The sequence below is a fragment of the Pteropus medius genome, unplaced genomic scaffold (genome assembly GCF_902729225.1).
Source record: "Pteropus medius unplaced genomic scaffold, Ma_sr-lr_union100, whole genome shotgun sequence".
Taxonomy (NCBI): domain Eukaryota; kingdom Metazoa; phylum Chordata; class Mammalia; order Chiroptera; family Pteropodidae; genus Pteropus; species Pteropus medius.
Genome location: NW_024351729.1, coordinates 13,554,214 through 13,581,250, shown reverse-complemented (window position 1 = coordinate 13,581,250; position 27,037 = coordinate 13,554,214). Strand labels below are relative to the sequence as shown.

The 27,037-nt window shown below is 34.0% G+C and overlaps 1 protein-coding gene and 2 pseudogenes across 1 annotated transcript; 2 read left to right on the top strand and 1 right to left on the bottom strand.

The window, feature by feature from the left end:
• Window positions 1–192: 192 nt before the first annotated feature.
• Window positions 193–23,742, top strand: NDUFS1 (NADH:ubiquinone oxidoreductase core subunit S1). Its single transcript, XM_039844538.1, is given in 21 exon segments — window positions 193–318; window positions 402–692; window positions 3,101–3,165; window positions 3,681–3,772; window positions 6,006–6,113; window positions 6,818–6,894; window positions 7,497–7,578; window positions 7,665–7,795; window positions 8,252–8,437; window positions 10,538–10,672; window positions 11,318–11,432; window positions 12,195–12,340; window positions 12,751–12,879; window positions 14,438–14,472; window positions 14,475–14,566; window positions 15,992–16,152; window positions 19,581–19,735; window positions 21,031–21,206; window positions 21,771–21,905; window positions 22,005–22,077; window positions 23,364–23,742. Coding segments are annotated over 19 exon segments (2,181 nt in total). The 5' UTR covers window positions 193–318; window positions 402–692; window positions 3,101–3,104; the 3' UTR covers window positions 23,456–23,742.
• On the top strand, window positions 15,025–15,142 carry LOC120587780 (uncharacterized; annotated as a pseudogene).
• LOC120587912 (uncharacterized) lies at window positions 22,316–22,434 on the bottom strand (annotated as a pseudogene).
• Window positions 23,743–27,037: the final 3,295 nt, after the last annotated feature.

The following is a 27,037-nucleotide window of genomic DNA, read 5'->3' as shown; positions in this document are numbered from 1 at the left end:
AAGGGGCTCGGCCTTTGCCTCCCGGCCACTTCCGGCGGATCTGCGGGTCCAGGTCGTCTCTCTCCCTCTAATCCCCGCCTCCTCTCGGCTGCTACACCCTCCGCCCCGCCTTCTGTCAAACTGACGGAAATTGCCGAACTCAATCTGAGCAAGCAATTATCGAATCTGAGGCTTCTAGTCCCTCCTGGCTTCCCGTTCACCAGGCCCGGGTGACGGCCTTAGCCGAGGCCGCCATATTGAATAGGCTACCCGGCTTCTAGGGGGCTCGGTGTGGTGCAGACAGTTCTGCAGCGCAGCCTCAGCGGCTCCGGGGAGAAGGTGAGGTTGTGTTTGGGTGAGAAGGCTGAGGTGCCTCGGCCACAGGAGTTTATTATTTGACAAGACCGTTTCCTTTGGCCCAGGTGACTGATTCTCTTCTTGTCCTTGACCGGGTGCCGCGTCCTACCCCGCCTCCCCACGAACCCCCGAGACCCGGCAGGTTAGCCAAGGTCTCTGGTCGGCTGGAGCAGAAAGGAGGAGGCGGTAGGGAGCGCTGGCCTGAATGCACGCTTGTGGGTGACCTTCCCTCTGCAAGGGAAATGCAGGACATTCCCATTTCTGGAGAGGAGACCGTTTTGTTCCCTGGGAAAGGACCTTTGACAATGACTTAGGCCTAAAGGCTGAGCATTTCTCCCTAAATTAGCACACACCTGGTACGGTGCATCATTGTTTGGCCGCTATTGCGTTAGCAACTGTCCACGCCTGTTTTTTTGTTTCTTTGTTTTTTAGTTTTGTCCATTGACTGTCGGATAGCACTTTTTATTCCTTTCACTGGTGGAGAAACTGAAGGAAAGGACATTTAAAAAGTTAGCCCAAGGTCGCACTGCGAATAACAAAGATGCATCGTTTAAAAGTTCTTGGGATCTAGTGCATATACAGTACTGTAAGAGCCTGCATCAGGCACAACTCTGCTCAAAAACGAATTGAGGGTATAGAAAATGTAATGCGAACTGTTTCTGATGAATAAATATCAAGGGTTTTGTTTGTTTGTTTTGTTCTTTTTTTTCACCAAATTGTGTGTGCATCGTAAAGCGGGGTATTGTAAGGCTGCCAGAGAACTCGCACTGTTTATTGCCAGGAAAGTCGAAGTTATGTTTAGAGATTGGAAACAATTCATTAGCAAATAATTACTGAATGTCTACGATAAGCTAGAAATGAGTGCATGAAGAAGAGTTAACTGGGTGCACAACGGGAGCGTGTGGGAGGAGACGCCCCGCCTTCAGAGATCCAGTTCTTAAGGAGAAATGGCAACATCTATGGGGGGGGGGGAATTAAAGAGGGGGAAAATAAATAAATAAATAAAATTGTATTGAGACAAAATTATAGTATTAAAATTTTTTTAATTGTATAAAATATTGATTGCTGATTTGGAATCTGTCATTACGCTCAGTAAATTCAGGTTTATCTTTATAACAATAGATTTTAATAGGGCTGATCATACTCATTCTGGAAATTAGTGGTAAGACTATTTGTTGGTTGTTTTCCTAAGGTCATGATGCTAGTTCTTCAGAAAAGAAAAATGACCAAAGTGCATTATTCCTTGTCAAGGAGCTTACATTTTAGTAGGTACTAAAATAGATTACTGACCTACAGTTTACTGGGTAGAGTAATAAAAGTATATACACAATGTGTGCTGATAGTAATGAGAAGGAGCACAAAGGAAGAGCATTTTAAAACTGATCTGAAGTGGCTAAACCTGCCTTCAGCTTTAACTGACATTTATTGAGCTCCAACTAATAACACATGGCCTAGGAGGTATTTTTTTCTTCCTGCTCTATAGATAAAGAAGCAGAAACTCTTATTTACCAAAAATCACTCACTAGTAGGTGATAGATCTGATGTCTACAAATTCAGTATCACAAATTCAGAATTAATGACTTTTATGAATTACTGAAATCTGAATTATGAAATTTCGATTATACATCTTGTATGATAGGTATGTGAAACTTGGTGCTTAAAACTTATATATATATCTCTAATATTTCCCCCTCTCTTTACCTTTGAAATTCTTTGTGTTGATATATTCTGATCTCATAATTTGCATTTTTAAAACTTTCAAATGAAAACTTATAATTTAGATGTTTAGCCCATATGATCAAGTGAATGGACAAAAAAAAACCTAAAAGTTCAGATAGCTTTTCTTTCTGTTTGCTTGTGTATACCATAAATTGGCGTTTTTATATAATCCACTCCCATGTATTTCAGTAATTCAGTAAACCTTTTTGAGCAGGGTTTCTCAAATTCTAGCACCATTGACACTTTGGATCATTATTATGGGGGACTGTCTGGTGCACTGTAGGATGTTTATCACCCTGGCTGCTGCCTGCTAGATGCCAGTAGATTTCCCCCAGTCATGACAATGTGTCCAGACATTGGTCAGTGTTTTCCGAGAAGCAGAATTGTCCCTGGTTGACAACCACAGTTTTAGAGCTTACTGTGCACCAGCCTCGGAGGTAGGCACTGAAGATAGAGAGATTCAAAAAGTTTACAATACAGTGAGTGTAGAACAGGTATATAAACAGATAATTGCAAATCTTTGAGACGAATGTACTACTTAGCACAGAATGTGGCACTCCAGACACTTCAAAGCGTTGGAGCTTGTGAGCGAACACAGAATATCTCAGGAGCATTTGGTAGATAACTGCTCAGAACATAGAATGTTGGAACATTGGTAGGAAATGAAGGCAGAAAGGTGGGCTTTGTTTTACATAGCTATTAATGATAAGCTCATTATTATTCTCGAAATTTGTTTTACTATATTGTGTTTAAAGTTTGATCATTTCTTGATAGTTAAAAACAACAGAACTGCCGTTTATATAGAATTAGAAAGCCCAATTTATATCCTAGTTGCTTCTTAGCCCCTCGATATCATATATAAGTCAGTAATCTCTCTGAAATGAACAAGTATTGTCATCTATAGGATTTGAGTGAAAATATCGGAACTTGTGATTATTCAATGAAATAATGTATGTGGAGTGCTTTAAAACCATAAAATATCAGAAAGTTTATAATTAGGGTATTTTTCCTACGATGATCTAACTTTTCTTTGTTTTATTCTTAGCAATATGTTAAGGATACCTGTAAGAAGGGCCTTAGTAGGCCTTTCTAAGTCTCATACAGGATGTGGTAAGTATTTTTTAAATTTGCATTTGTGGCTATTAGACTTTCTATCTTTGTAAATTCATAGGTCTGTGGATTGTTTTTTGAAAGATACTAAACTCTTAATTTGTTTTAAATAAAAATAGAAACAAACGACCCAAGTTGAATAGAATAATTTTCAAAATATAATTTACCTTAAACAGTTTATAGAAATTATCATGAATAGAAAATATAGGAACTGCTCATCAGTGCTAGAATGGAAAAACTAGTCATTCTGCTTTTGAAAAGTAGTCTCGTGAACATATTTTCATTGGTATTAAGAGCTTGAACTTAAACTGTTATTAAAAGTAGATACTATATTCTGTTTGGGATTCAAGATTGAAAAGCTTTTCTATTTGGTATTTTAAAAGTTTGAATCTAGAGAAAGAGGGAAATAGTATAAAATGATGAAAAATTTTAGGCTTGTAGAGTACTCAATCCATTATCCTCTGCTATTTCAACTCTGTTAATTTATTTTTCACTTTAATGTTTTTGATGGTCAGTCAGAACAACTGCCACAGCCGCAAGCAACTTGATTGAAGTATTTGTCGATGGTCAATCTGTCATGGTGGAACCAGGAACTACCGTCCTCCAAGTAGGCATACATTCTAATTCTTTATTTTTGTGTATGTTCTGATTTTCTTAAAATACCAATTTATTTCCTTTACACTTGTTTATATACTTCTAAAATTGTCAAGATTCCTCAGTAAACATTCATAAAAGAACTATAGGCAATAAGGTTATATGAAGATAAGTTTGATTTGAAATCTTGGCAGAGTGAGCTGTCAGTTATCAGTTTCTGACTTAGTGAACTATGGCAGTTCTTTTATTTTACTTCTGCCTTCCAAACAAAAATTCATTAAGAAATTTGAAGTTACCTAAAATAAATTATTAGTTAATATAGGTAAGTTTGGGAAATAGTAACCTTTGTATGTTGTGAGCCTGCTTGATGGTTTTCACTTTCATATGACCTTTCTATTATTAGTAATATTTCTAGGAATATGTCCTACAAAGCATGTAAATGAAGAATAGTACATTCTTGGATTCATGCCTTAAATATTTAATTTCTCCAGTTTTCTCCAGAACTAACAAAATTGGTCATGGAGAAGTGATGCTTCATTCCATCTGCAAGTTGTCACAGAGCCAAATGCTCTTCATTTTAGTCTCCATTTCTAGATTATGCTAGGCACAGACATGTAATAACTATACATCAAAAGTATGTTCAAGGTACGGTGCAGAATATTTTGGCAGGTATAGGAGGTGGTAGAAAGATGTTAGCATTTCAGGTGATCCCTGAGGAGATTTTAAAGGGTGAATAGGTATTTATATGTGGACAAGGAAGCTTCAAATAGTTTTGTATTGTTGGAATGTAAGGTATATGTAAAATCTTATATAACAGGAAATTAAGTTATTCTGGTGGGTGGGGGGGGGACCAGTCATGAAAGAAGATATATACCACGCTAAATAGCTTGTAGTTTGACCCATCAGGAATTTTCATGGCTGTTAAGCAGTGTGACAGTGACAGCAAGGTGATGCTTTGGAGAATAATAAGTCTGGAGTGAGAGATAAGGGAAGAGTATCTTGCATTAGTGGAGCAGGAAATGAAAAGGCCTAAAATAGATGGTGGCAATGGGAATGAAAATAAGAGGGTAGATTCAAAAGAGCGTGAGGTGTAGATAGGCCTTTAGGAATGATGAAGAGCAGAGGGATTTTTGTGGTTTCTGGCTTTATTAGCTTATTTGGGGATATATAGTAGGGGATAGAAATAAGTTGAATTTTAACTCTATGAAGCATACACAGAGAAATGCCTATTTTAAGTCAAAAGCTTGGAGAAGAGAACTATGGGTTGCAGATGAAGATTTAGATGGAATCATTAAATGTAAGCTAGTACGAATGCAGGGATACTATCTGTCTTGCTCAGTGCTCTACTCACTGGAAGAGCATCTAGCACATTGGAAGAGTTGATACATTTTTGCTAAATAGTTAATTTGGACGTTGATGAGATTGCTTTAGAGTGAAGGCTAAGGATGGAAGAACTAACTTTAGAGGAAATTTGAATACGTTTATAGGCTCGGAGAAGGAGGAATAATAATTGGTAGAGAAGGAACTAGGAAGAGCTTCAGCCACAGTGGGAGTGTGAGTCCTGGGTGGGGCATGTGGAACCAAAGGTAGGACCAGATTATAGTCAGCTAGACCAGGGGTCCCCAACCCCTAGGCTGTAGACTAGTACTGGTCCATGGCCTGTTAGGAGCTGGACCGCACAGCAGGAGGTAAGCGGCAGCTGAGTGAGCGAAACTTAGTCTATTTGCAGCAGCTCCCCAGTGCTAGCATCACAGCCTCAGCTCCATCTCAGATTATCAGACATGAGGTTCTCATAGGAGCACCGGTCCCGGGTGCCAAAAAGATTGGGGACCGCTGAGCTAGATGATGTGAAACGGAGTCTAATCCAAAGGAGGAGAGCTAGGCAATGAAGTCCAGATATGAAACCACTGGGACAGAGTTTAAAGGAAGTATCTTTGTGGATAGTGGTTTAGAGTAGAAATGAGGAGTCAAGCCTTCAGCACAGCTTGAGGATACGTCATCTAGATTCTTCCATAATATTTAGGCATGCTAAGGATCTTTAAAGAGTCGGCTTCAAAGAAGCCAGGTTTTGGAAATAAGAGCAAAGGAGGGAACTCTCTTCAGGGATGAAGTAAGAATGAATGAAGATACAGATATAAGTAGGAGTAATAATATAGGTAGGGGATGGCCTCATGTTGTGTGTATGTGTTTTAGACAAGGATGAAATCAGGTATTCTAATACAAAAGTTTTTTACTTTGTATTTTAGGCTTGTGAGAAGGTTGGCATGCAGATCCCTCGATTCTGTTATCATGAAAGGTTGTCTGTTGCTGGAAACTGCAGGATGTGCCTTGTTGAAATTGAGAAAGCGCCTAAGGTACTTGATACCTAAAATTCCACACCATGCTGTAGAAGGTAGAAAACTTTAAATCTTGCGGCCAGCTTTATTTAGAATCAATATTATTATAGTGAAGAATCTAGTCCTGCTTACTTCTATCTATATATTTATTTTTTGTGCAGTTGATTCTCTTCATTTCAAAACTGGAAACACATCAGTGAAAGTTCTTTGTAAACACAAGTGCTGTATAATTAAAATAAGTAAAACAGATTTAGAAATTAAAGGTAACTTCTCACAGCTGTCAATATTTCCAAATGGCTATATGACACACAACTGAGATCTGGAGTTATCATGCAGCACATTAGAAGTGCTCATCCTGTGCCATTTTAGTAGAGAAAAGCGTTGTATGAAGATGTTTAATTTCATTTTGGCTTATGCCATTTTAATTAAGCAACATATATACTAATCAAAACACAGTAATTAATTTGATGTTCTGTTGCACAGCCTCTTATAAAAAAATTCCATTAACTCTTGTAATAAAATTAAGAAGTAGAATGTCTTATTTATTTCTAAGAGAAATGTAAAGTGCTAGATTATCATATTAATATGAAAACTAAAAAATTCAGATTTTAAAATACTCTCTTCTTTGCTTGTTTTTAAATGAATAATGTTTTTATATATTGGGTTACTTATAATTACAAATAAATACAAATACTTAAGGATTTTTTTCATTGAAATTTTAGGTTGTAGCTGCTTGTGCCATGCCAGTAATGAAAGGTTGGAATATCCTGACAAACTCAGAGAAATCTAAGAAAGCCAGGTACTGTATTGTTACTTGGCTTAATAACTTCTTAGAGGAGAAAATTTTACATTTTAGTATTTAGACCTTCCCGTAGATGAGAAATTCAGTATCAAACTGAAGAACTTGGCCTGCTAGGCTTCTAGGAGCAATAGAGGAGATGAAGTCAGGTGTTTATGGTTTTGAGCCTAGAGTGGGATCAGCATTTAAAACCCTTGTAACTTGCTCAGCTTGTGATAAAGAGTGTGCCCGAGGCTTATTGAATTGAAATTATTGCAGTGATATATACCTGTATGTCCTGGCACTTAATGTGTTTTTGCTTTGCATTTGTGTGTTTGTTTGTTTGTTTGTTTTGCATTAATGTATTTTCTGAGAACCATTCAGCAACGTTTGGTAATTTCGTATTGTTGAAAGTCATAATTTTCTAGGTTCTCTAATAATAATTTGTTCTAGGCACCTGTAAGTATTTTTTAGGTTGTATGTTTAATACTAAAATGATAGTTACATTGGCATTTTTGATAATAAATGTCAAATTGATACTAACTATATGACAGCACACATCTATGAAGATTATTAAATAGAGTATATGTAAAGCATTTTATGTATTACAACTTTCTATACAGAGAAGGTGTGATGGAGTTTTTGTTAGCAAATCACCCACTGGACTGCCCTATTTGTGACCAGGGAGGTGAATGTGATCTGCAGGTATGTAGTCTAATTTCGTAAATCTTTTTGGTTGTCTCAAGTTTTAATTTTGTTAGCATTAGATTAACTCTCGTAATCTCTTTAAGGACCAGTCCATGATGTTTGGAAGTGATAGGAGCCGATTTTTAGAGGGGAAACGTGCTGTGGAGGACAAGAACATTGGGCCATTGGTAAAGACTATTATGACAAGATGTATACAGTGTACTCGCTGCATCAGGTAATCCTCCCCCCCTTCTGGAATATCATTCATATGCTTATTTAATTGTCAAAGAATTTGGTAGAATAACAATACTGGAAAAGATGGTAACTTTTATTTTGTGGGAAAAGAGGGATTTTTTTTTTTAATGTTTTTTGTATAAGCCAATAAAATGAATAAATTGGTCACTTTCAGTTACTAGCAGTATTGGTTGGATTTAAAAATCAAAATCTATAAGCGTTAACTCTACAATAACTTGCTGAACTATATATATAATTTGTGCAATTTTTTTATGCATTGTGCCTCAAATTAAATGCAGGTATTTATTATTTTTTATTTAGGGGCTATCCTCACCATTGAAAAAATACTCATATCTTTTTGATTGCTTTGAAAATCAGTATCTCTTTGTGATCATGAGTAGGAAAGGAGGTAATTTTGCTGGATTTGACCATTTGATGGTACATTTTTATCTTTCAGGTTTGCAAGTGAGATTGCAGGAGTAGATGATTTGGGAACAACAGGCAGAGGAAATGATATGCAAGTTGGCACATACATTGAAAAGATGTTCATGTCTGAACTGTCTGGGAATGTCATTGATATCTGCCCTGTAGGTGCATTGACCTCTAAGCCCTATGCCTTTACTGCCCGGCCTTGGGAAACAAGGTATTCATCATTGTATTTTTGGACAATTTTTTTGTCCTTTAATTTGCTATTATTAAAAATCTTTTAAGATTCATTTTCTTTTTGAGTCCAAATTGTATTGATCCGCTAAGTTTTTATTTATTTGCTTTAAGTAAAACCATTTTAATGGAAGATAGGTTGTTAGTTTTTGAAGGATAGGATGAACCTGTGCAAATTAATTGTAGTGTTCTTGGAAATTCCAAAGTACTTAACCACAAAATTATTTAATTTAGTTGTCCTTCCAATGAGTAAAATTTTCTTCATTTTTAAAAATTTATTGTTTCTTTTCATTGCACATTTATTAAGTTTTCAACTATGTGGATATATCCACATCAATAATAAATTCCTGTTATTGATGTTTAGTTTGTTTCTGTTTGTTTTATTTTATTTTTTGTAATGCCTGCAGCACCTGGTCTTTCTAGGTGGTCTCCCATCCAAGCACTAACCAGGCCCGACCCTGCTTAGCTTCTGAGATCAGAGGGGATCGGGCGTGTCTGTTTTTTTTATAATTACAAATCTACGATAAGCATTGTTATTCATAAATTTTCTTGTATATCTCTGATACTTCTGATTAAACCAAGAAGTGGAGTAGGTAGGTGCAACAAGTTTGAATATTTTTAAGGATCTAGAAACATCATCAAATTACCCTCCCAGTTTCAAATTTTCACCAGAGTATATGGGAGTATCTTAAAATTCTAGGTGTTAAACCATGTATTTATGTATACAAAAGGATGGGGGTGTGGGAGAAACAGTACATAACTAAGATGTTTAATTAGAGAATTTCTTCCCTTCTCCAAGACTCCAGTATTATACACATTGCTACACTTGATGTTGTTTCATGAGTCTCTGAGCTACTGTTCATTTTTCTTAAATCTTTTTTCTTTGTTCTTCAGATTAGGCAATTTCTATTGGTCTATCACTAAGTTAATTTATTCTCTCTTTTGCCATCTCAAATCTGCTGTTGAACCCCTAAAAAGTAAACTTTTTGTATTACAATTATTATACTTTCCAACTCCAGAATTTCTATTTTGTTCTTTTTTTTATAATTTCTTTATCCTTACTGAAACTCTCTACTTATTGATTCATAATTGTCATATTCTTTAAACATGATTTTTCTTAGTTCTTTGAGCATATTTTAATATTTTTGTTTTTTGTTTTTAAGTAAGGCTTCTTAGGAATTGGCTCTGTGTCTGCAGAGCTTAGTAGTCAGGTAATGATTGCTCTCAAATACTTAGAGCCAATAAGGCTACTTCTGTACTCTGCGAGTGGATCTGTGTGTGGCTAAAGGGGCACATTCAGAGTTCAGGCTATTTTCAAGTTGGCCCCGCTTGTGCTTTCCATTAGGCACTTTGGATCTCAGTATTATCCAGGAGTGTTGAATAGCTTGGGCCCTCTCTGGTCTGAGCTGCTCGTATATGCACAGCCTCCACTAGGAATGCTTGCCTCAACTATGAGCTCTCCTCAGCTCAATTGATCTCCAGGACTGCTTTGCCTATTATTCCAAATTGAATGAGTCTTTATCTGCAGGCAAGAAACTCCCACCTTCACAGCCTGCCCTACCCTGGCAAAACCTCCAGTTCAGGGTGGTGGGAGAGGGGATAATAACAGCCCCAAGCTAGAACATCACTGGTTTCTACTGTTCTTACTCAGAGTTCAGCAGTTTTTCCAGGCTTAAAAGTTTCTCATGTTGTATGCCTGAATTGGTTGTTTTTATTAATTTCATTCAGCTTTATTTTCGCTTTTGAGGGGAAGGGTATGTCAAGCTTCTTAATCATCTATACCCAGAAATCTCTCCCCTCTTGTTATTTATTTTGATATTCAAATTGTTCCAGATTTGGCTATTTAGAACCCTTCCAAATGGCTTCTATATTAGATAATAGTTTCAAAGGCTTCATTTTTGCATTGGACTTTTATGCGATATGTTCAACTATGAGGGTGTTTTTTCTTTTAGCATTTCCTCTGAGTTCCATTATTTTTAGAAATTTAGAAAGGGAAGTAATTATAAAAAAATTTTTTTTGGTAAACCAGGTACACAAACTTGTTCTTAAAATCAGCATAGCAAGTATATGTGTTTATTCTCAGAAAGACCGAATCCATCGATGTAATGGATGCAGTTGGAAGTAACATTGTGGTAAGCACAAGAACTGGAGAGGTGATGAGGATTTTGCCAAGGATGCATGAGGACATCAATGAAGAGTGGATCTCTGATAAAACTAGGTATAGCTGTACTGTTTTCCTTTTGTAGTTAATTTAGAGGACATTTTATAATTTAATTTTAAAGAATTGTCTTTTATAGTTGCAAATTAATTAATGAATATAGACTATTAAAATCCTGACTGTTTATATGGAGAATTGAACAGAACTGACAGTAATAGTCCTACATATATTACTGTTTTCATATTAACTTTGAGAAATATCTTTTTTCCTCCCATATGGAGAAATTGAAGTAGGTGAAGATCTCAGTTTGTTTATTGGAGACAAAAAACTAACTATAAGTTAGAGTTTGCACAACATAATTTTGATAAAAAATTTAGAGGCATTCAGGTTTTATAAATAAAGATGATTTGGCTTTTTCAGCTATCAGATATTTTTCATGTTATAATTTTAAGATTACTCAGGTAGCTGAAAATAAATTATAAGAATTCAAGCTTTTTAGATGGTGTTTTAGCTTTTAGGTGATATTCATAAAATATTTATTAGTTCATCTCTAAAAAAACCTGGGATAATTATTTGTTTCCAGGTATTATTTTGACACTTTAACCAATACTGTATTTAATTAACAGTTCTTTCAGATTTTAAACTTGAAAATTATAATTGCCTCTTTAGCAAGATTCCACAAATGGTATAATTTCTGTTATCTAGATTTGCCTATGATGGGCTGAAACGTCAAAGACTTACTGAGCCGATGGTCAGAAACGACAAGGGGCTTTTAACCTATACCTCCTGGGAGGATGCACTCTCTCGTGTAGCTGGAATGGTAAAAAATTGAAATACGGAATAAATGTATTTGTGATTTTCAAGGGCCATCTTTATAGTGAAAATGGATGTGTATCCCTTCACTTCTTTTCTCTTACCAAGATTATATTCCATTTAATAAACATTTATTGAGAACAACATGTAATATGTCATGCTAGATGTAGGAATTTAAAGACCACTAACACGTAGTCCTTACCTCCCACAATCTTGTAGTAGGGAACGATACATAATTAGGCAATTATCATATGCTGCTATGGGTAGTTGTACAGGAAATGATATATGCCAGAACATATAGGAGGAGTGCCTTACCAGGGCTACCATATCAAGGATGCCTTCCTAGATTAGGTGACTCCTTAGGCAAAGTTCAAGAATGAATACTAGCTTACAAGAGCAAAAATGTAGGGAATGGCTTTCTGGTCAGAGAAAGGCAATGTATATAAAAGGGCTTGAAGGAATGGCATATACTTCAGAAAAAAATTATATTTACCTATAACTCCACATTCTTCATCCTCCAGACCTACTTTTGAGGCTCCTTTGTTCCTAATTTAAAACAGCTCTGTCCAAGTTGGTGTTATTACCCTTGGCCCTGCATATACTTCTGCTTCTCACTTTTAGATTATTTCATAATTGGTGTAAAACTTTTTATTAGAAGTTTGTTCCTTTTTTCCTCCTTGAAAATGATTATTGCTTTGTTTCTGAACAATTCATTGTGGTCTTTGCTGAATGAAGGCTTCTTAGTAATATGCTTTGCATCCATTTCTAGTTCCAGAGTTTTCAAGGCAAGGATATCGCAGCAATTGCAGGTGGCTTGGTGGATGCTGAAGCCCTAGTAGCTCTCAAAGATTTGCTTAATAGAGTGGACTCTGACACCCTCTGCACTGAAGAGGTCTTCCCAACTGCAGGAGCTGGGTGAGAAATATGAAGCTAGGATCTAAGCTTTCTTTCCTTCTTTCCTTTATTTTATTTTACTTTATTTATTTTTTATTACTTTATTTTATTTTATTATTTTATTTTATTTTTTATTTTATTGGTTACAAGTTGTGCATAAACCAACATTCATGGCATCATTAACTGAAATGTGACAATGTGGATTCTCCAACATGCCCACCAGTTTATTTTCACGTGTAGACCAAAGTCAAACCAGGAGTTATTGGAGAATCCCATTTTAATAAGTATCTGAAACTTTGATGTAATTTAAGAATACTTCATAAAAATTTTTTGTCTGGGAGTGCCATGGGTTCATTGCATGAGACTATTTCATGGATTGTCAGCACATACTAGTTTGAAGTAAACTTGTATTTTTAATTTTGTATTTCTAGCACAGATTTGCGTTCTAATTATCTTCTAAATACTACAATTGCTGGTGTGGAAGAGGCAGATGTTGTCCTTCTGGTTGGTACAAATCCACGATTCGAGGCACCACTATTTAATGCTAGAATTCGAAAGAGGTTAGTAATAATGTTTGGGGTTTAAAAAACATATGTATAATAATTTTTATATATGAAAAATTATTATTTTCACCGATTTCTAATAGTGTAAGTGACACTTCAGAAGATAATTGGAGGGCAGTTTCTCACAGGTCCATTCAACCCCTCACCTCCTGCTGAGCCTTTTATTTTATCTTCTTATTTTGAAATAATTCAAGATACTTGAAATGACCTTTGTATACTCATTTTTCTAACACTGTTCACTCAGATTAGCCACTTTTAACATTTTGTCTTATTTGTTTTATTATTCTTTTTTCTTATATATATATTCGTGTGTGTGCGTATGTGTGTGTGTTTATATGTACGTATATATATATGTACATATACGAATGTAATTTTTTGAATCATTTAAAAGTTGTAAACATGATGCCCTTTTATCCTTAAATATTTCCGCATGGATTTTCGAGAATTTAGTGTGTTTATGTTTATGCTATACTGTTTTCCTTTTGCAGGTAATTTAAAGAGCATTTTATAATTTAATTTTAAAGAACTGTCTTATAGTTGCAAATTAATTAATGAATATAAACTATTAAAATCCGGACTGTTTATATAGAGAATTGAACAAAACTGATAGTAATAGTCCTATGTATATTACTGATTTTCATATTAACTTTGAGAAATATCTTTTTTCCTCTCATATGGAGAAATTGAAGTAGGTGAAGATGTCAGTTTGTTCATTGGAGACAAGAAACTAAATATAAATTAGAGTTCGCACAATAGTGTATGTTCAGATTTTACCAATTTTCCCATAATTCATTTTAGAATAACTTTTTCCTACCAAGATCCAGTCTGGAGTCATACATTGTATGTAATTATTGTCACTATTGTTCAGTCTCTTTATGGGGGCATTTTTTTGAAGAACACAGGCCAGTTTTGTAAAATGCCTCTTTTTATATCTTAGAGACTTATGAATAGGTCGACCATATAATTTATTGCCTAAACTGAGACATTGTTAAGAGTGAAACAGGGAGTTGTTCATTACTCCAGGATGACAGGTAAAAACCAGCAGTATTGCAGACAAATCAGAATATGTGGTCACCGCATTATAACTATTTTGGAGGAGCCAGATTCATACTTCACAGTCATAAAGAATAAATATGAATGATGTAGTTTATTTTCACGATCTATATTTAAATGGCTGTAGTGGATAATTAGGAGATAAATAACTATGATGTAAATAGGACAAAATAAAAACTACGGATCATTTATTCTAAAATTAAAGTCTTTTTTATAGAGTTAGCATTCTTATATAAAATTAATTCATTGAATTACCTTTGTGTATTTTTGCAACACTTTATTTTGAAAGGTACACAATAAATTATATATGTTAAAGTTAAGTATTCTGTTCATGCTTTTGTGCTTTTAACATTTTGTAGATTAACACCTAGCATTGATGAGACCAATAACTATGCTAACTTAATAATTTAGCTCTAAAAACTTAGATTAACACCTAGCATTGATGAGACCAATAACTATGCTAACTTAATAATTTAGCTCTAAAAACTTTGTTTTATTTCAGCTGGCTTCATAATGACTTAAAAGTGGCACTTATAGGTAGCCTGTGGATCTCACTTACACATATGACCATCTGGGAGATTCCCCAAAAATTCTTCAAGACATTGCTTCGGGTAGTCATCCATTCAGCCAGGTGTGTTCATTATATATCTACTCTTGTTGATTGTGTTAAGTATTATTTTTTAAATTTCTTGTTTTTGTAATAATATCTGACTACTATTAAAAATTATAGTGATATAGAAAAGGACATGGATGAAAGTAAAACATGTGCCAACATCCCACCATCCCAAGCAAGTATTATCATAATCATTTCTGTTCATATATTAAAGCAAGATGGATGAATAAAACAAACAAAAATGAGATCATACTGTGCATGCTATTTTTATGTACTGGAGTTTAATTTTACTTGAAATTATCAGAAAAGAAATTGAAGTAAAACTGAAAGAATTGAACAATTTCTTTATTGTAAGAATTATACCTGAATTTCACCAGTCCTTTTATATGACTTTTTCATTACAAAGTCCTTTATTTGCATTTATTTTATTGCTGTCTGTAGATTATAGTTTTTATTTTTTTCAAGAGGGGTTCATAGTCTACGGCCATGCTACCGTGAACAAGCCCGATCCCGTCTGATCTCAGAAGCTAAGCGGGGTCGGGCCTGGTTAGTACTTGGATGGGAGACACCTAGGAAGACCAGGTGCTGTAGGCATTAAAAAAAAAAAAAATAGGGGATCATAAACTGACAAGGTCTTGCAATCTGTGAGGTCAACCAAGGGTTCCCTCGCCTAAAAAAATAAGAAAATAACAACAAAAAAAAGAGGGGCTCATAGGTGCATTATTCTTTGAGTTCTTGCTTGCTTGAGAATGTCTAGTATTTTGTTTGTGATGAGAGCCTTGGCAGGATATAAAGTTCTAGAGTCACACTTCTTTTCTTCTCTAAACTTTATAGGTACCCTTTTGTTACTGTGGAGTAACCTGACATCAATTGTATTCTCCCCCAGCCATGTCCTAACTTTTTTCTTGTGCCTGGATACTTTTTCTTGATACTTAATACTTGATCCTTTATCCTCGAAATTTAATAACTTCACCAGGTGGTGATGCTAGTGCTGGGGAGCAGCTGCACATACAGATGAGGCTTCACTCCCTGGCCTGCCACTCACTTCCTGCTGTACGGCCCATTTTCTAACAAGCTGCAGACTGATACCGGTCCACGGCCCCAGGGATTGGGGACCCCTGCTATTTAGAGAACATTTCTTAATTTTTCTGGGACCTACCCATAGTCATTCTGGCCAAAAAACATTTGGCTAGGGTTTTGATTCCCAATGCTTACTTTTAAAAAATCTGTTTTATCTGATACTTATTTAACCATTTCACAGTAGCATTGATAAGATGTTTTAATTAAACCTGGCTATATGTATGTCCATATGTTGACTAGCAAATCAGAGACATTCATGTTCAAATTAAAACTTGGGGACAACATATTCTAGATGTAAATTTGGCTAAGTTTAGTTTACTTCTAATGTTTTTTTAATCAAAGTTGTTTTTTTTTTTTAAATAGGTTCTAAAGGAAGCTAAAAAACCAATGGTGGTTTTAGGCAGTTCTGCACTCCAAAGAAACGATGGGGCAGCAATTCTTGCAGCTGTTTCCAGCATTGCTCAAAAGGTTCGGATGAGTAGTGGTGTTACTGGTGACTGGAAAGTTATGAATATCCTTCATAGGTATGTTGAGTGATTGTTTTATTTTTTATTTTTTATTTTATTTTTTATTTTTTAAATTAAGTTTATTGGGGTAACATTGGTTAATACAGAGTAATTGTTTTATATACTATAAAATTCAAGTAATTTTGTGTACATGTGTTCCTATTTCATTGTCACATTTAGATTTACAAAAACTTAATGTATAACAATGTTATCTCAGTAGCAGATGTGAAATAGAAACCTTTCTGCGTGAGAATGCAAGATAATAAATAATATTAAAAAGATCCGAAATACATGTTGAGAAAATCTTAAAAATCAGTATACTTTGGTTCAAAAATTCCAACAAGTCTTTCCTTAAATGATAAAAGTGTAAACTAACATGAGAATTTATCTGAGTAAAGTTTTTTGCTTAATATATTAATAATGCAAATTTATTTTAAGAAAGTTGGAAAGAGAAGAAAGTGTACGAAATAGAAATTATCTTTATTCCACAATCTGTAGATAATTCCTGTTGCTATTTAGGTGCACTTTCTTTTGGTCTTTTCTTTCCTGTGTATTTTTTTAGTTTCATAGTTGAGATCATACTGTGTATACAATTTTGTGACCTGATTTTGATCAGTTTTCATTGCCAAATAAGAATTTCCTCCTGTGATTAGAAATTCTCTATAAACTTTAATGGCAATGAGTATATATAATCTTTTATCCATTTCATTCTTATTAACATATAAATTGCTGGTAGTCTTGATTGATAATGCAGCGATACACAGATACCTCTGAACTTTAGATTGTTTCCTTAGGGTAGATTTCTAAAAGTAGAACTATTGGGGTAAATAGGATTAACATTTTTGAGTCTCTTAACATATTTCCAATTTTTTTAGAAAAGTTGTACCATTTTTACATTAGCGAGTTTTCTCATTTCACATAATCCTTTCTGCCTTAAGTATTATTTTTCAAATTCTTCAAATTTGTTTAAGGATTGGGGCTAAACATTTTTTTTACTTATGATAGGCACATTTGAAAATTTAAATGTTTACATGTATTTCTAAACATTAATTTCAATGTTGTATTTCTGCTTTTGGTTTAATTTGATATTGTTAATCATCAGATAAGCATTTTTAAATCTTATGTTTTTAAAAAGAGTTTATTTACATTTACCACATCTAGATCTATTTTAGCCACAGTTTTTACTTTATTTTTAATTCACTTTTGCATCCATGTCTTTATTCACATAGCCCCAGCCCCAGACTGAACTGCCCTAGGGTCAATTTTTCAATTTCTGAATGTCTTTCTGGTTTCTTCTCACAAATGACTACTTGGTTAGGATTTTTTTCATCTGTTCTTTAATATTTTAGAGAGGATCTCATGAATTCTAAATTTTATCTCTGATGCTAACCTGATGTTGTAAATATGTACTTGTGTCTGTCTCCCTGTTCACCCTTTGGGTTTCTTATTTTTGATGTTAAAAAATTCTAACAGAATATGACTGGGTGACACTTATTTGTCATTACCTTTGCCTGGGAATATCACAGATACTCTCCTTTTTCAAATTAAAATTTTTAATGTTTATATTCTCAATTCAGAAAAAGCTTATTCACTTACTTTTACATTGTTATTTGTTCTCATACAGAAGTTTCTATTTGTTATGCATTGGTTGGCTCTTTTCTCTCAATTTTTCACTTTTTTCTCTATGCTTAGACATAATTTTTAAAATTCTATCATTTCGTGAGTTCATTCTGGAGAGCACTGATGCAGTTATAATTTTTAATTTACTAACCTTGTTTTTTTATTTCATTCTTACCACAAGATACCTTTTTTATGAGAAGTCAGTGTAGTTTATTAGGATATCTTTTAATGCTTGTTGAGAGCATGAAACATCGTTTAAAACACTTTCTTTTTCAGAGTAAAGCACATTTACTAATTCTTGAAGAATCTTTTAATGGGTTCCATAGTTTTTTTTTTTTACTGATCATCTTGCAGAGGCAAACTTAGGCTTACTCAGTTTGTTTTCCAAGGTGAGGTAGGCTTTGTCATAAGTTAGTGTGAGTCTGCCCAGATAGATCTGAGAGAGAGAGAGAGAGGAGAGAAGGGAGAGAGGGGAGAGAGAGGAGAGAGAGGAGAAAGAGAGAGAAGAGAGGGAGGGAAGGTAGAAAGGAAGGGGAGACGAGGGGAGGAGAGGGAAGGGGAGGAGAGCGGAAACCTCAAGGCTGAGAATGAGGGAAATTAAGAAAAAAATAGTGTGTACTTGATGGGAAAGGGAGAGGGAGCTAAGTTTTGAAATTGGGAAGTATGAGTCCTTCAACTTTGTTCATTTTTAAGATAGGTTTGCCTGTTCTGGGTCCTGTGCATTCCATATGAATTTTAGGATTTGCTGGTCAGTTTCTGCAAAGGATTAAGCTATGATTTTAGTAGGGATTATAGTGAATCTAAAGATCAAATTGGGGAGTGTTGCCATCTTAATGTTAAGTCTTCTAATCCATGAACATAGAATGTCTTTCAATTTATTAATGACTTTAATTTCTTTCAAAATTATTTTGTAGTTTTTGTTACACAAATCTTGCACTTCTTTGAAAAAAATTTTTAAAAGTATTCTTTTGATGTCGTTCCATCCGAGAGTTTATGATAGAGCAGCAGCATCTAGTGGGAGTTGGTTTGACCTGCCCTCTTCCCTTAACAAATATGTAAAGGCCTTGCTAGCTTTACATATAGTAAGTCCTCAGAATGGCTACTGTTTCTAGAAAGTTAACAATAGCAAACTAGACCAAAGACTCCCAATTGATTGTTCAAAGTATGGTTATTTCTGACCTCTTCTTTTTTTTTTTTAAATTTTAATTTTTCAATTAGAGGTGACATTCAGTATTATATAAGTTTCAGATGTACAGCATAGTGGTTAGACATTTATATAATTTACAAGGTGATTTCCCCCGATTAGCACCCACCTGACACTGTATCTTGACCTCTTCTTTAAAAGATTATTTCTGCTTTCAAAACTAATACACGCTCACAGAAAAAAATTCCATAAGGACATACACCAGTGTGTTAATTATAGTTTTTTTCTGAATTACAGTTTTATGAGTGGTGTTTAAATTTCTCCCCTTTGTTTTTAAAATCACCTGATTTTTCTCAAATGACTATGTTTGGTTTATCATGTGTTTTATGACTTAACTATTGAATAAGGATCAACTTAAGACAATTGCAATTGTCAGAAAGTTTCCAGAATTATTTCATTAAATATTATCAAATGAAGAAACACGGTGTCCTAAGCATCTTTTTCCTTGTTTGCCATTCTTAAAACTGTAAAAGACTGCTGTTTCTGGTTTTGACATATGTTTTAAATGGGTTAAAAAAGGCGAGGTAAGGTTTTTGACAGCATTGAATAGAAAGACGACTAATATCACATTTAATTTTTTATAATGAAAACACTGCACTAAAAATCCATAGTTGTTTTACAGGATTGCAAGCCAAGTAGCTGCTTTAGACCTTGGCTATAAACCTGGGGTGGAAGCAATTCGGAAGAACCCTCCCAAAGTACTATTCCTCCTAGGTGCAGATGGAGGTTGTATCACTCGGCAGGATTTGCCAAAGGATTGTTTCATTATTTATCAAGGTTAGTAGCATCTGTGACAACAGAAACAGAAGAGAATGGTGCACTGTGTGTATTAGAAACTGTATAGCAATATATTTAGTGGACCGAATATTTTCCATTCAGGAGTTTCCCTCACACACACCCCAACAGTTTTTAAAACCAAATCATAGGTTTTATTAGTTACATAGTTGATATTGCTCTTAAGAATTATTACCTGACATTATTTAATAACAGAATTAGAAGAAACCCAAATGTTCCCAGCAACAAGAATGATTAAATTATGGTTTACTTATACAAGGAAATATATAACATTAAAATTCAGCTTTTCAAGGAATATTTAGCATTATCATATAATCAGGGGAAAGCAGTTTTATATAAAGCCTGAAAAAGTTTAAAAGTCATGAGTCCTGTGTTGCAGGACATTAACGAATTATATTTAACAGCACTCCTTGGGTTTTTTTATGTTTGACTCATTTTCTTGAACTCTCATCATTGTAAATGTAATCAAGTTTCCCTGGAATAAATAGAGTCCAGAGTAATCCTGGATACTTTACAAAGAAAAGTATTATATAACTTTCTGCTTCTTTTACACATAAACACCATAAATTTCTAAGAAACTTTTCATGGTACATAAAAAGCATTATGTAATATTTTGTATCTTTAATAGTTAAACCAAGTGCATAAGCTAAAACCCTATTCCTAGTCCTGTCCAGAGATAATGACTGATTGTGGTTTTGATACACATGCTTCATGCATTTTCCTGTGCACATAGAAACATGTACACAAATGAGATCAAACTTTATATATTCTGTAATTTTCATTTAATTCTTTCCTTTTTCCTTCCAATAGTTTTGTTAGCAATATATGATAGTCTTTCAGGATACTATTTTTTATAATTTTCTGTTTATTTCCTTTTCAGTATTATGACTTCTTGTTCTACATTTTTTTGTTCCTCTACCATTTCAGTCTGCAAATTTTGCTAATGTTCATCTGAACATTTCCACTTTGTAATCATCAAGAAAAATGATATACCTAGTTGCCCATTATATATGTGTATATGATAAAGATATTTGTATATTTGCAAACAATAGCCTGCAACATACCGAATAGTAATTTTCTTTGGGAAGGGAGTTAAATTGTGGGTGAGGTGGGCTTTAATTTTTTTTCCAAATACTTCAGTACTATGTTGTTGTAATTTTAAAAACACTTTTGTAATTTTTAAAATGGGATTTTAAAAGGATGTATACTCTGTTCACATACAGTACCTAATCAGTTTTTTGCTAAAACGTGGCTTGCCGATCTTCATCTTTTCACAGGACATCATGGTGATGTTGGAGCTCCTATAGCTGATGTCATTCTCCCAGGCGCTGCTTACACAGAGAAGTCTGCTACTTATGTCAATACCGAAGGCCGAGCTCAGCAGACTAAAGTAGCAGTGACACCTCCTGGCTTGGCGAGAGAAGACTGGAAAATTATAAGAGCCCTCTCAGAGGTATTTATTCTTGGTGATACTGCTAATGGGAAGTTTGACATGTTGGCTTGTCATAATGATTTTCAAAGTCAAGGAAGATGCAAGCCTAAAATGGAGAGATATTTTGAATAATCTCTATAGGAAAAATGTGTTAAAAAATGGATATCTGAAATTGGTATTTTTATTTTTGATTTGTCTTTTGATACTTCTTAACTCTTTTCTGTAAAAAGAAGCGTCATGAGATTTAAAATAATAGACAGTTGTCTGTAAACTGTGTATATGATCAATAACAGGTTAACAGAAGCATTCATATTTACTATAGCATTATTTCCTTTTATTTCATAATCAGTCTGTTTTCTAAATATAAGTTACTAATGTACGACAGCTGTTTATGAACTAGAATTTTTGACAATTGTGTTCCCCACTTAACTACTTGCTTAATATATACACTAGTGGACACCAGTAGATTTTTCAGTAGTACTGCATTGTTTCACCATAGTCTCAATTATATATTATTTGAAATTTTTAAATAATATATAATTATATTAAAGCTTCATGTTAATTTTTGGGATCTGATATGTTTAGATTGCAGGTAAAACTCTTCCATATGACACTCTGGATCAAATAAGGAACAGATTGGAAGAAGTCTCTCCTAATCTTGTTCGGTATGATGACGTTGAAGGAGCTAATTACTTCCAGCAAGCAAGTGAGCTCTCCAAGGTAAAAGCTTGCCTAATGCAGTTTTCATAGTAGTGTATCCTCTGGTGTAACAACACTAGTTTTTAATACTATTATGCATCTCTTATTCCTTTTCTGCAGCTAGTGAACCAGCAACTTCTTGCTGATCCACTTGTTCCACCCCAGCTAACGATAAAAGACTTCTACATGACAGGTATGCAATTGTCAAATATGAAAGGTGGTAAAGAATAAGATCCCCAAATTTAGCATTATGATTCTAACCTATTAGTGATAGAATTTGATATTTTTAACCTTTAAAGATTTTCAAAACATCAGAACTAATGTAATTCATATTTTCTGACTTTACTGTAATTTCTTTTTCTGAAATGTAAGCAGTTTTAAAATCCAAGAAAAGTTAACAGATTTTAATTTTTATTTATTTATGTTTTAAATGCCTACAGCACTTAGTATTCCTAGGTGGTCTCCCATCCAAGTACCAACCAGGCCCGACCCTGCTTAGCTTCCAAGATCAGATGAGATCAGGCACGTTCAGGGTGGAATGGCCGTAGACAAAAAGTTAACAGATTTTAAATATAAAATTTTACTATTGTATGTAAAATCACTATAGCAGTTTAGGGAGAATTTTTCTGTGAAGGTTTTTCTGAGAATTATAGTAGAATAATTAAAACACTTGAATGGTGGAACATGTTAAATGGTGCTTTTGATGTAAAATGTTAAGAATGTTTTTAAAGAATGCAGGCTAACAAACTTGTTTACTGCAAATCTTGCAATACTTGATATAACATCATGGTTATGAGGTAGTTGATAGATGCTTTAAAATTATTTTCGAGCAGGTAGTATATTTTTAAATTTTTAGAACAGTCTATAAGGTTATTTTTAATAGGATTTTTAGATATGTTATAAAAGTTATGTTCATTATAGAAGACATACTTAAGCTAAAAATAGCAAGGAAATTCACTATGATTCCACTACCCAGAAATAACTATTTATTTTTAACATTTTGGTCAGTCATCCAAAAATATTTATTTAAACAAAAAATAAGATTATTTATGTGCTGTAGGGTTTTTATTAGACAGCTTTATTGAAATATAATTCATATACATAAAATTCACCCATAAAGTGTACAAGTCAATGTATTTTAGTACACATACTGTTTTGTAACCTTTTTTTTCAGTAACAGTATATATTCATATTTTTTTCTGTCTTTAATACTTTCCTATAATATTTTTAATGGTAGCATACTGGCACATAGTATGGCTGTATATGATTACTTAATCATATACCTATGAGTACTTATTAAAAGCATTTAACTAATAAGGGCTTCCTTCGAATTTGTTGGTCAATCTCACAAAATTTACAGATAGTTATATAGAATTTTATAGCCTTTCTTTTCCCCCCTGAATATGTGAAACAAAGTTTTACTATGTGCTTTTTTAAAAGTTATATTATCAAAATACACATTTTCTTAATATCTTTCAGATTCAATTAGCAGAGCCTCACAGACAATGGCCAAATGTGTCAAAGCTGTCACAGAGGGTGCCCAGGCAGTAGAAGAACCATCCATATGCTGAAAAATCTACTAGGAATACAGTTTTACTACAAACAGTTAATGGACAGTTATGTTGGAGTTGTCTATTAGAGGTTCCTCTCTTCAAAAATAATAATCTGAATGATGTAATATTTAAGGTTCTATCATGTTTATTTGGAAACGATATTGCAATCATCAAAGAACTTGAGGTTCCAAAAACATTTATGTATTGTGTGTAAACATTAAATAGTTGAATAAACCTGTATACAGATGCTCTTACATGTAAAAGCACTGATAATCTTTGTGAGAAATAAATCCTTAAAATACGAATTTTTGTTTGTAGATCATTTATGTTTATAAACAGATTAAATAAGAGCTTCCATTAGGACCCTCTTTTTTCTAGTGCTCAAGATTTAAGCATTCTGTCAGGCTGGGTACATAGAAAAAAATATAATCCTATGTCAGATATGTATCTTGGACAACTATAATAATGGAAGCTAATGATTATTCAGCTTTTTCTATGTGCTAAGCATTCTGGTTTTATATGCATTATCTTGTTTTGTCCTTGCTCCAACCCTATCAGGTAGTATTATCTAATGTTATAGATGAAACCGAAGTCCAGGGATATTAGGTAGCTTGCCATGGGCCACAGCAAAAAAGCCACAGACTCAAGCCTAGTTCTCTCTGACTCTAAAATTCATTATTTTTAACTGCTACACATAATTCTCTGCCATATTGTATAGGTTGTTACTTCTAAGAGTATTGAGAAGCTTAATGGAAAATATATTTTTCTATTTTCTCTTGAACCTGTTTTTATAATGTCATGGTGATTTATGTGACATTTTTCCGCGTATACTAGATTATACACATACAACCCGTTGGAATGAGGGAGGTCTTGAGATAACCTAGGTCTTCACTGATGTTTCATATTCATTATATTAGCACCATCTGTAGTGTTAAGTCAAATAAATTATTCCAGTAATAGAAGACAAAACTAACAGCTTTCATTATTTTTAATTGTCAAAACAAAAAAAATAAAAATTTTACAAATAATCTCTAAAGCTGTATTAAATTTTTTTGAAAATCTATGTTCAGAATTCTTTCATAATCCTTATTCCTTTCTGTTCTCTGCTATAAACTCAATTCCATCAATTGTAAGGGAAAGTCATACTTAATACCTCCAGCTTATATTTTTTTTCAAGAAATGCATTCCTTTACTAAGGCTCAAAGTAAATAAATTGTCCAGGGTCAACCCAATCAATAAAATATTGCTACTACACACCATCTACCATCTTACCAGGCTTGTGAAAATTAATTTATTATGCAGAACTCTGCTTATTTCGATGGAATTTATACCAGTCATAGTAAGATTTACTGAGTCTGTTGGATTCTGACCCTTAAGAGATTACCTCTAAGAGCAAAGACAAAACAGTGCTATCAAAAGAGGGAAAGCCATATACTAGTGATAAAACGGTATGAAGGAGGGTTAGAGCTGTTGACGTGCATAGAAGGAGACAGGTGGTTTCTTTTACCAACATAAACCTTGGGCTAAAATAAACTGTCAGTGTTACTGCTGCTGCAACAAATTACCCCACCACTATTCAAGCTCCCGTAGAGAGAGGAACTAGAGCAGCTTAGCAACCAAAGCCATGGTAAGACGTGTTTTTTTTTGTTAACTGTTATTCATGACTGCTGTTAAAATGTCACTAGCACAGTCATAAACCCCTGTTACCAAAGGCTGTGAAAATTATGGTTCAAGCAGAAATTAATGACATTCATGAGTATAACAAAATTTTTTAGGACATTTTGTACGGCTAATACTATCAGCATAGCTAGACCTTATGTTTGTGATTGACTCAACGTTTGGAAACACATAGACATGAAAAACTTTTAAAGATCTTTTGGAACAAAAAACTATATACACATACATGGTCACCTTTTTATAAAAAGATGAAGAGAGCTGATAATTCCCTAATTTTTTAATAACCAATATTTTTAAATATCTTAATTGCATAGTATTCTAGTTAGTTGGTTTATTTAGTCCAAGAGACAAGAAGGTTAATGAGAATACTATGACTAGACCTCAGGACTAGATTTTAGAAAACAAGGATCTTGGAACCAAATACCTTTGCTTAGAGTGTTTTTTTTTTTTTAGTGGGGGGGGGTGTGATCAGGGGTGGTTTTTATCACTGAAAAATTTGAAAGATTAAGGATTGGCTTACCTATGATGGAGTTTCAAAATCTTTGACATCTTAATATTTTTAACTCAAAAGCAATCCATTGGTATTGAAAAATATGGCAAATGGTCTAGGACTAGCGATTATAATACTTAATTTGAATTGGTATGTAAAGAGGTCATACAATGAATAACACAAATTTCCTATTTAGAAGCATATAATTTTGGATCTGAAAAGGACTATAGGAAAATAATCTAGTATTACACATGCACTTTATAATTGTAGAAATGGAGGCCAGAGAATAAGAGACAAATTAGAGGCAGCTTTTGTGGTTTGAACCAATTCTGATTCTGGTTCAGTGACATCTTGAAGCCTTAAATTCAACTCCGACATTTATTAAACATTTACAGAGTATCTACTGTGTGCCAAGTATGATATTAAGTTATCAGGACTACAAAGAGAAATGCAATTAAGTTTGTGACCTCAGGAAGCTAACCTTCTAATAAAAGGTATGTAAACATCAATTACAGTAATGTCATACCGTATTCTAATACAGGTACGTACATAATGCAGTGGTAGCCGTGGCTGGACCTGATAAAATTTTAAAGTTTACTAATATTCAGTGTTAGCCATTATCTAGGGAAACAAACACATTCATATACTATAATATCCGTCAAAATTTTAAATGCACATTTTTTAGACCCAGTAATTCTACTTACCAGGAATTTATCCTAAAGGGTACATCAGCATGAATTTGCAAAGACATGGGTAAGAATGTACATTTTGTATCTTTTGTCAAATAGCAAATTTACATGTCAATAGGGGACTGCTTAAAATATTTTTAGTATAATCATAAAATGAAATATGCAGATGTTTAAAAGAATGACCTAGGCCTCTACATGCTTGATATGGAAAGAGCTCCAAGATATATTAAGAACATTAAGTATACAATAATATGTATATAAGTATGTGTGAAAAATATCTCAGCAGATTAAAAAAGATTGTGGATACCTCTGGGTCCTTCAATTAGTATGAGGAATAGCATAAAGAAAAGAATTTTACACCTGTATTGTTTGAACATTTGCAAGTTTTTACAGGAATATATTGCGTTTATAATTTTTATTAACATTTAGATGAAGAATGTAGCAAAACAAAATGTCAGTTGATAAAAACTCGAAATCAGCAGGATACAAAATTGTGTGCATGCTACGTATGGTAGGTAGGCAGCCTCTAAGATAGCCCTCATGATCCCTGCTGGCTGAGATTCACATCCTTGTGTAATCCCCTCTCCTGGAGTGTGGGCTGGCCTAACTGATTCATTTAGGGATGTCTCTGTTGAGATTAGGTTTTCAGAAGACTGTGGCTTCTGTCTTGGGCTCTCTGATACTCTCTCTCTCAGGTCGCCACCTGCCACACTGTGAGAACACTTAGGCAGCATATGGAGAAGG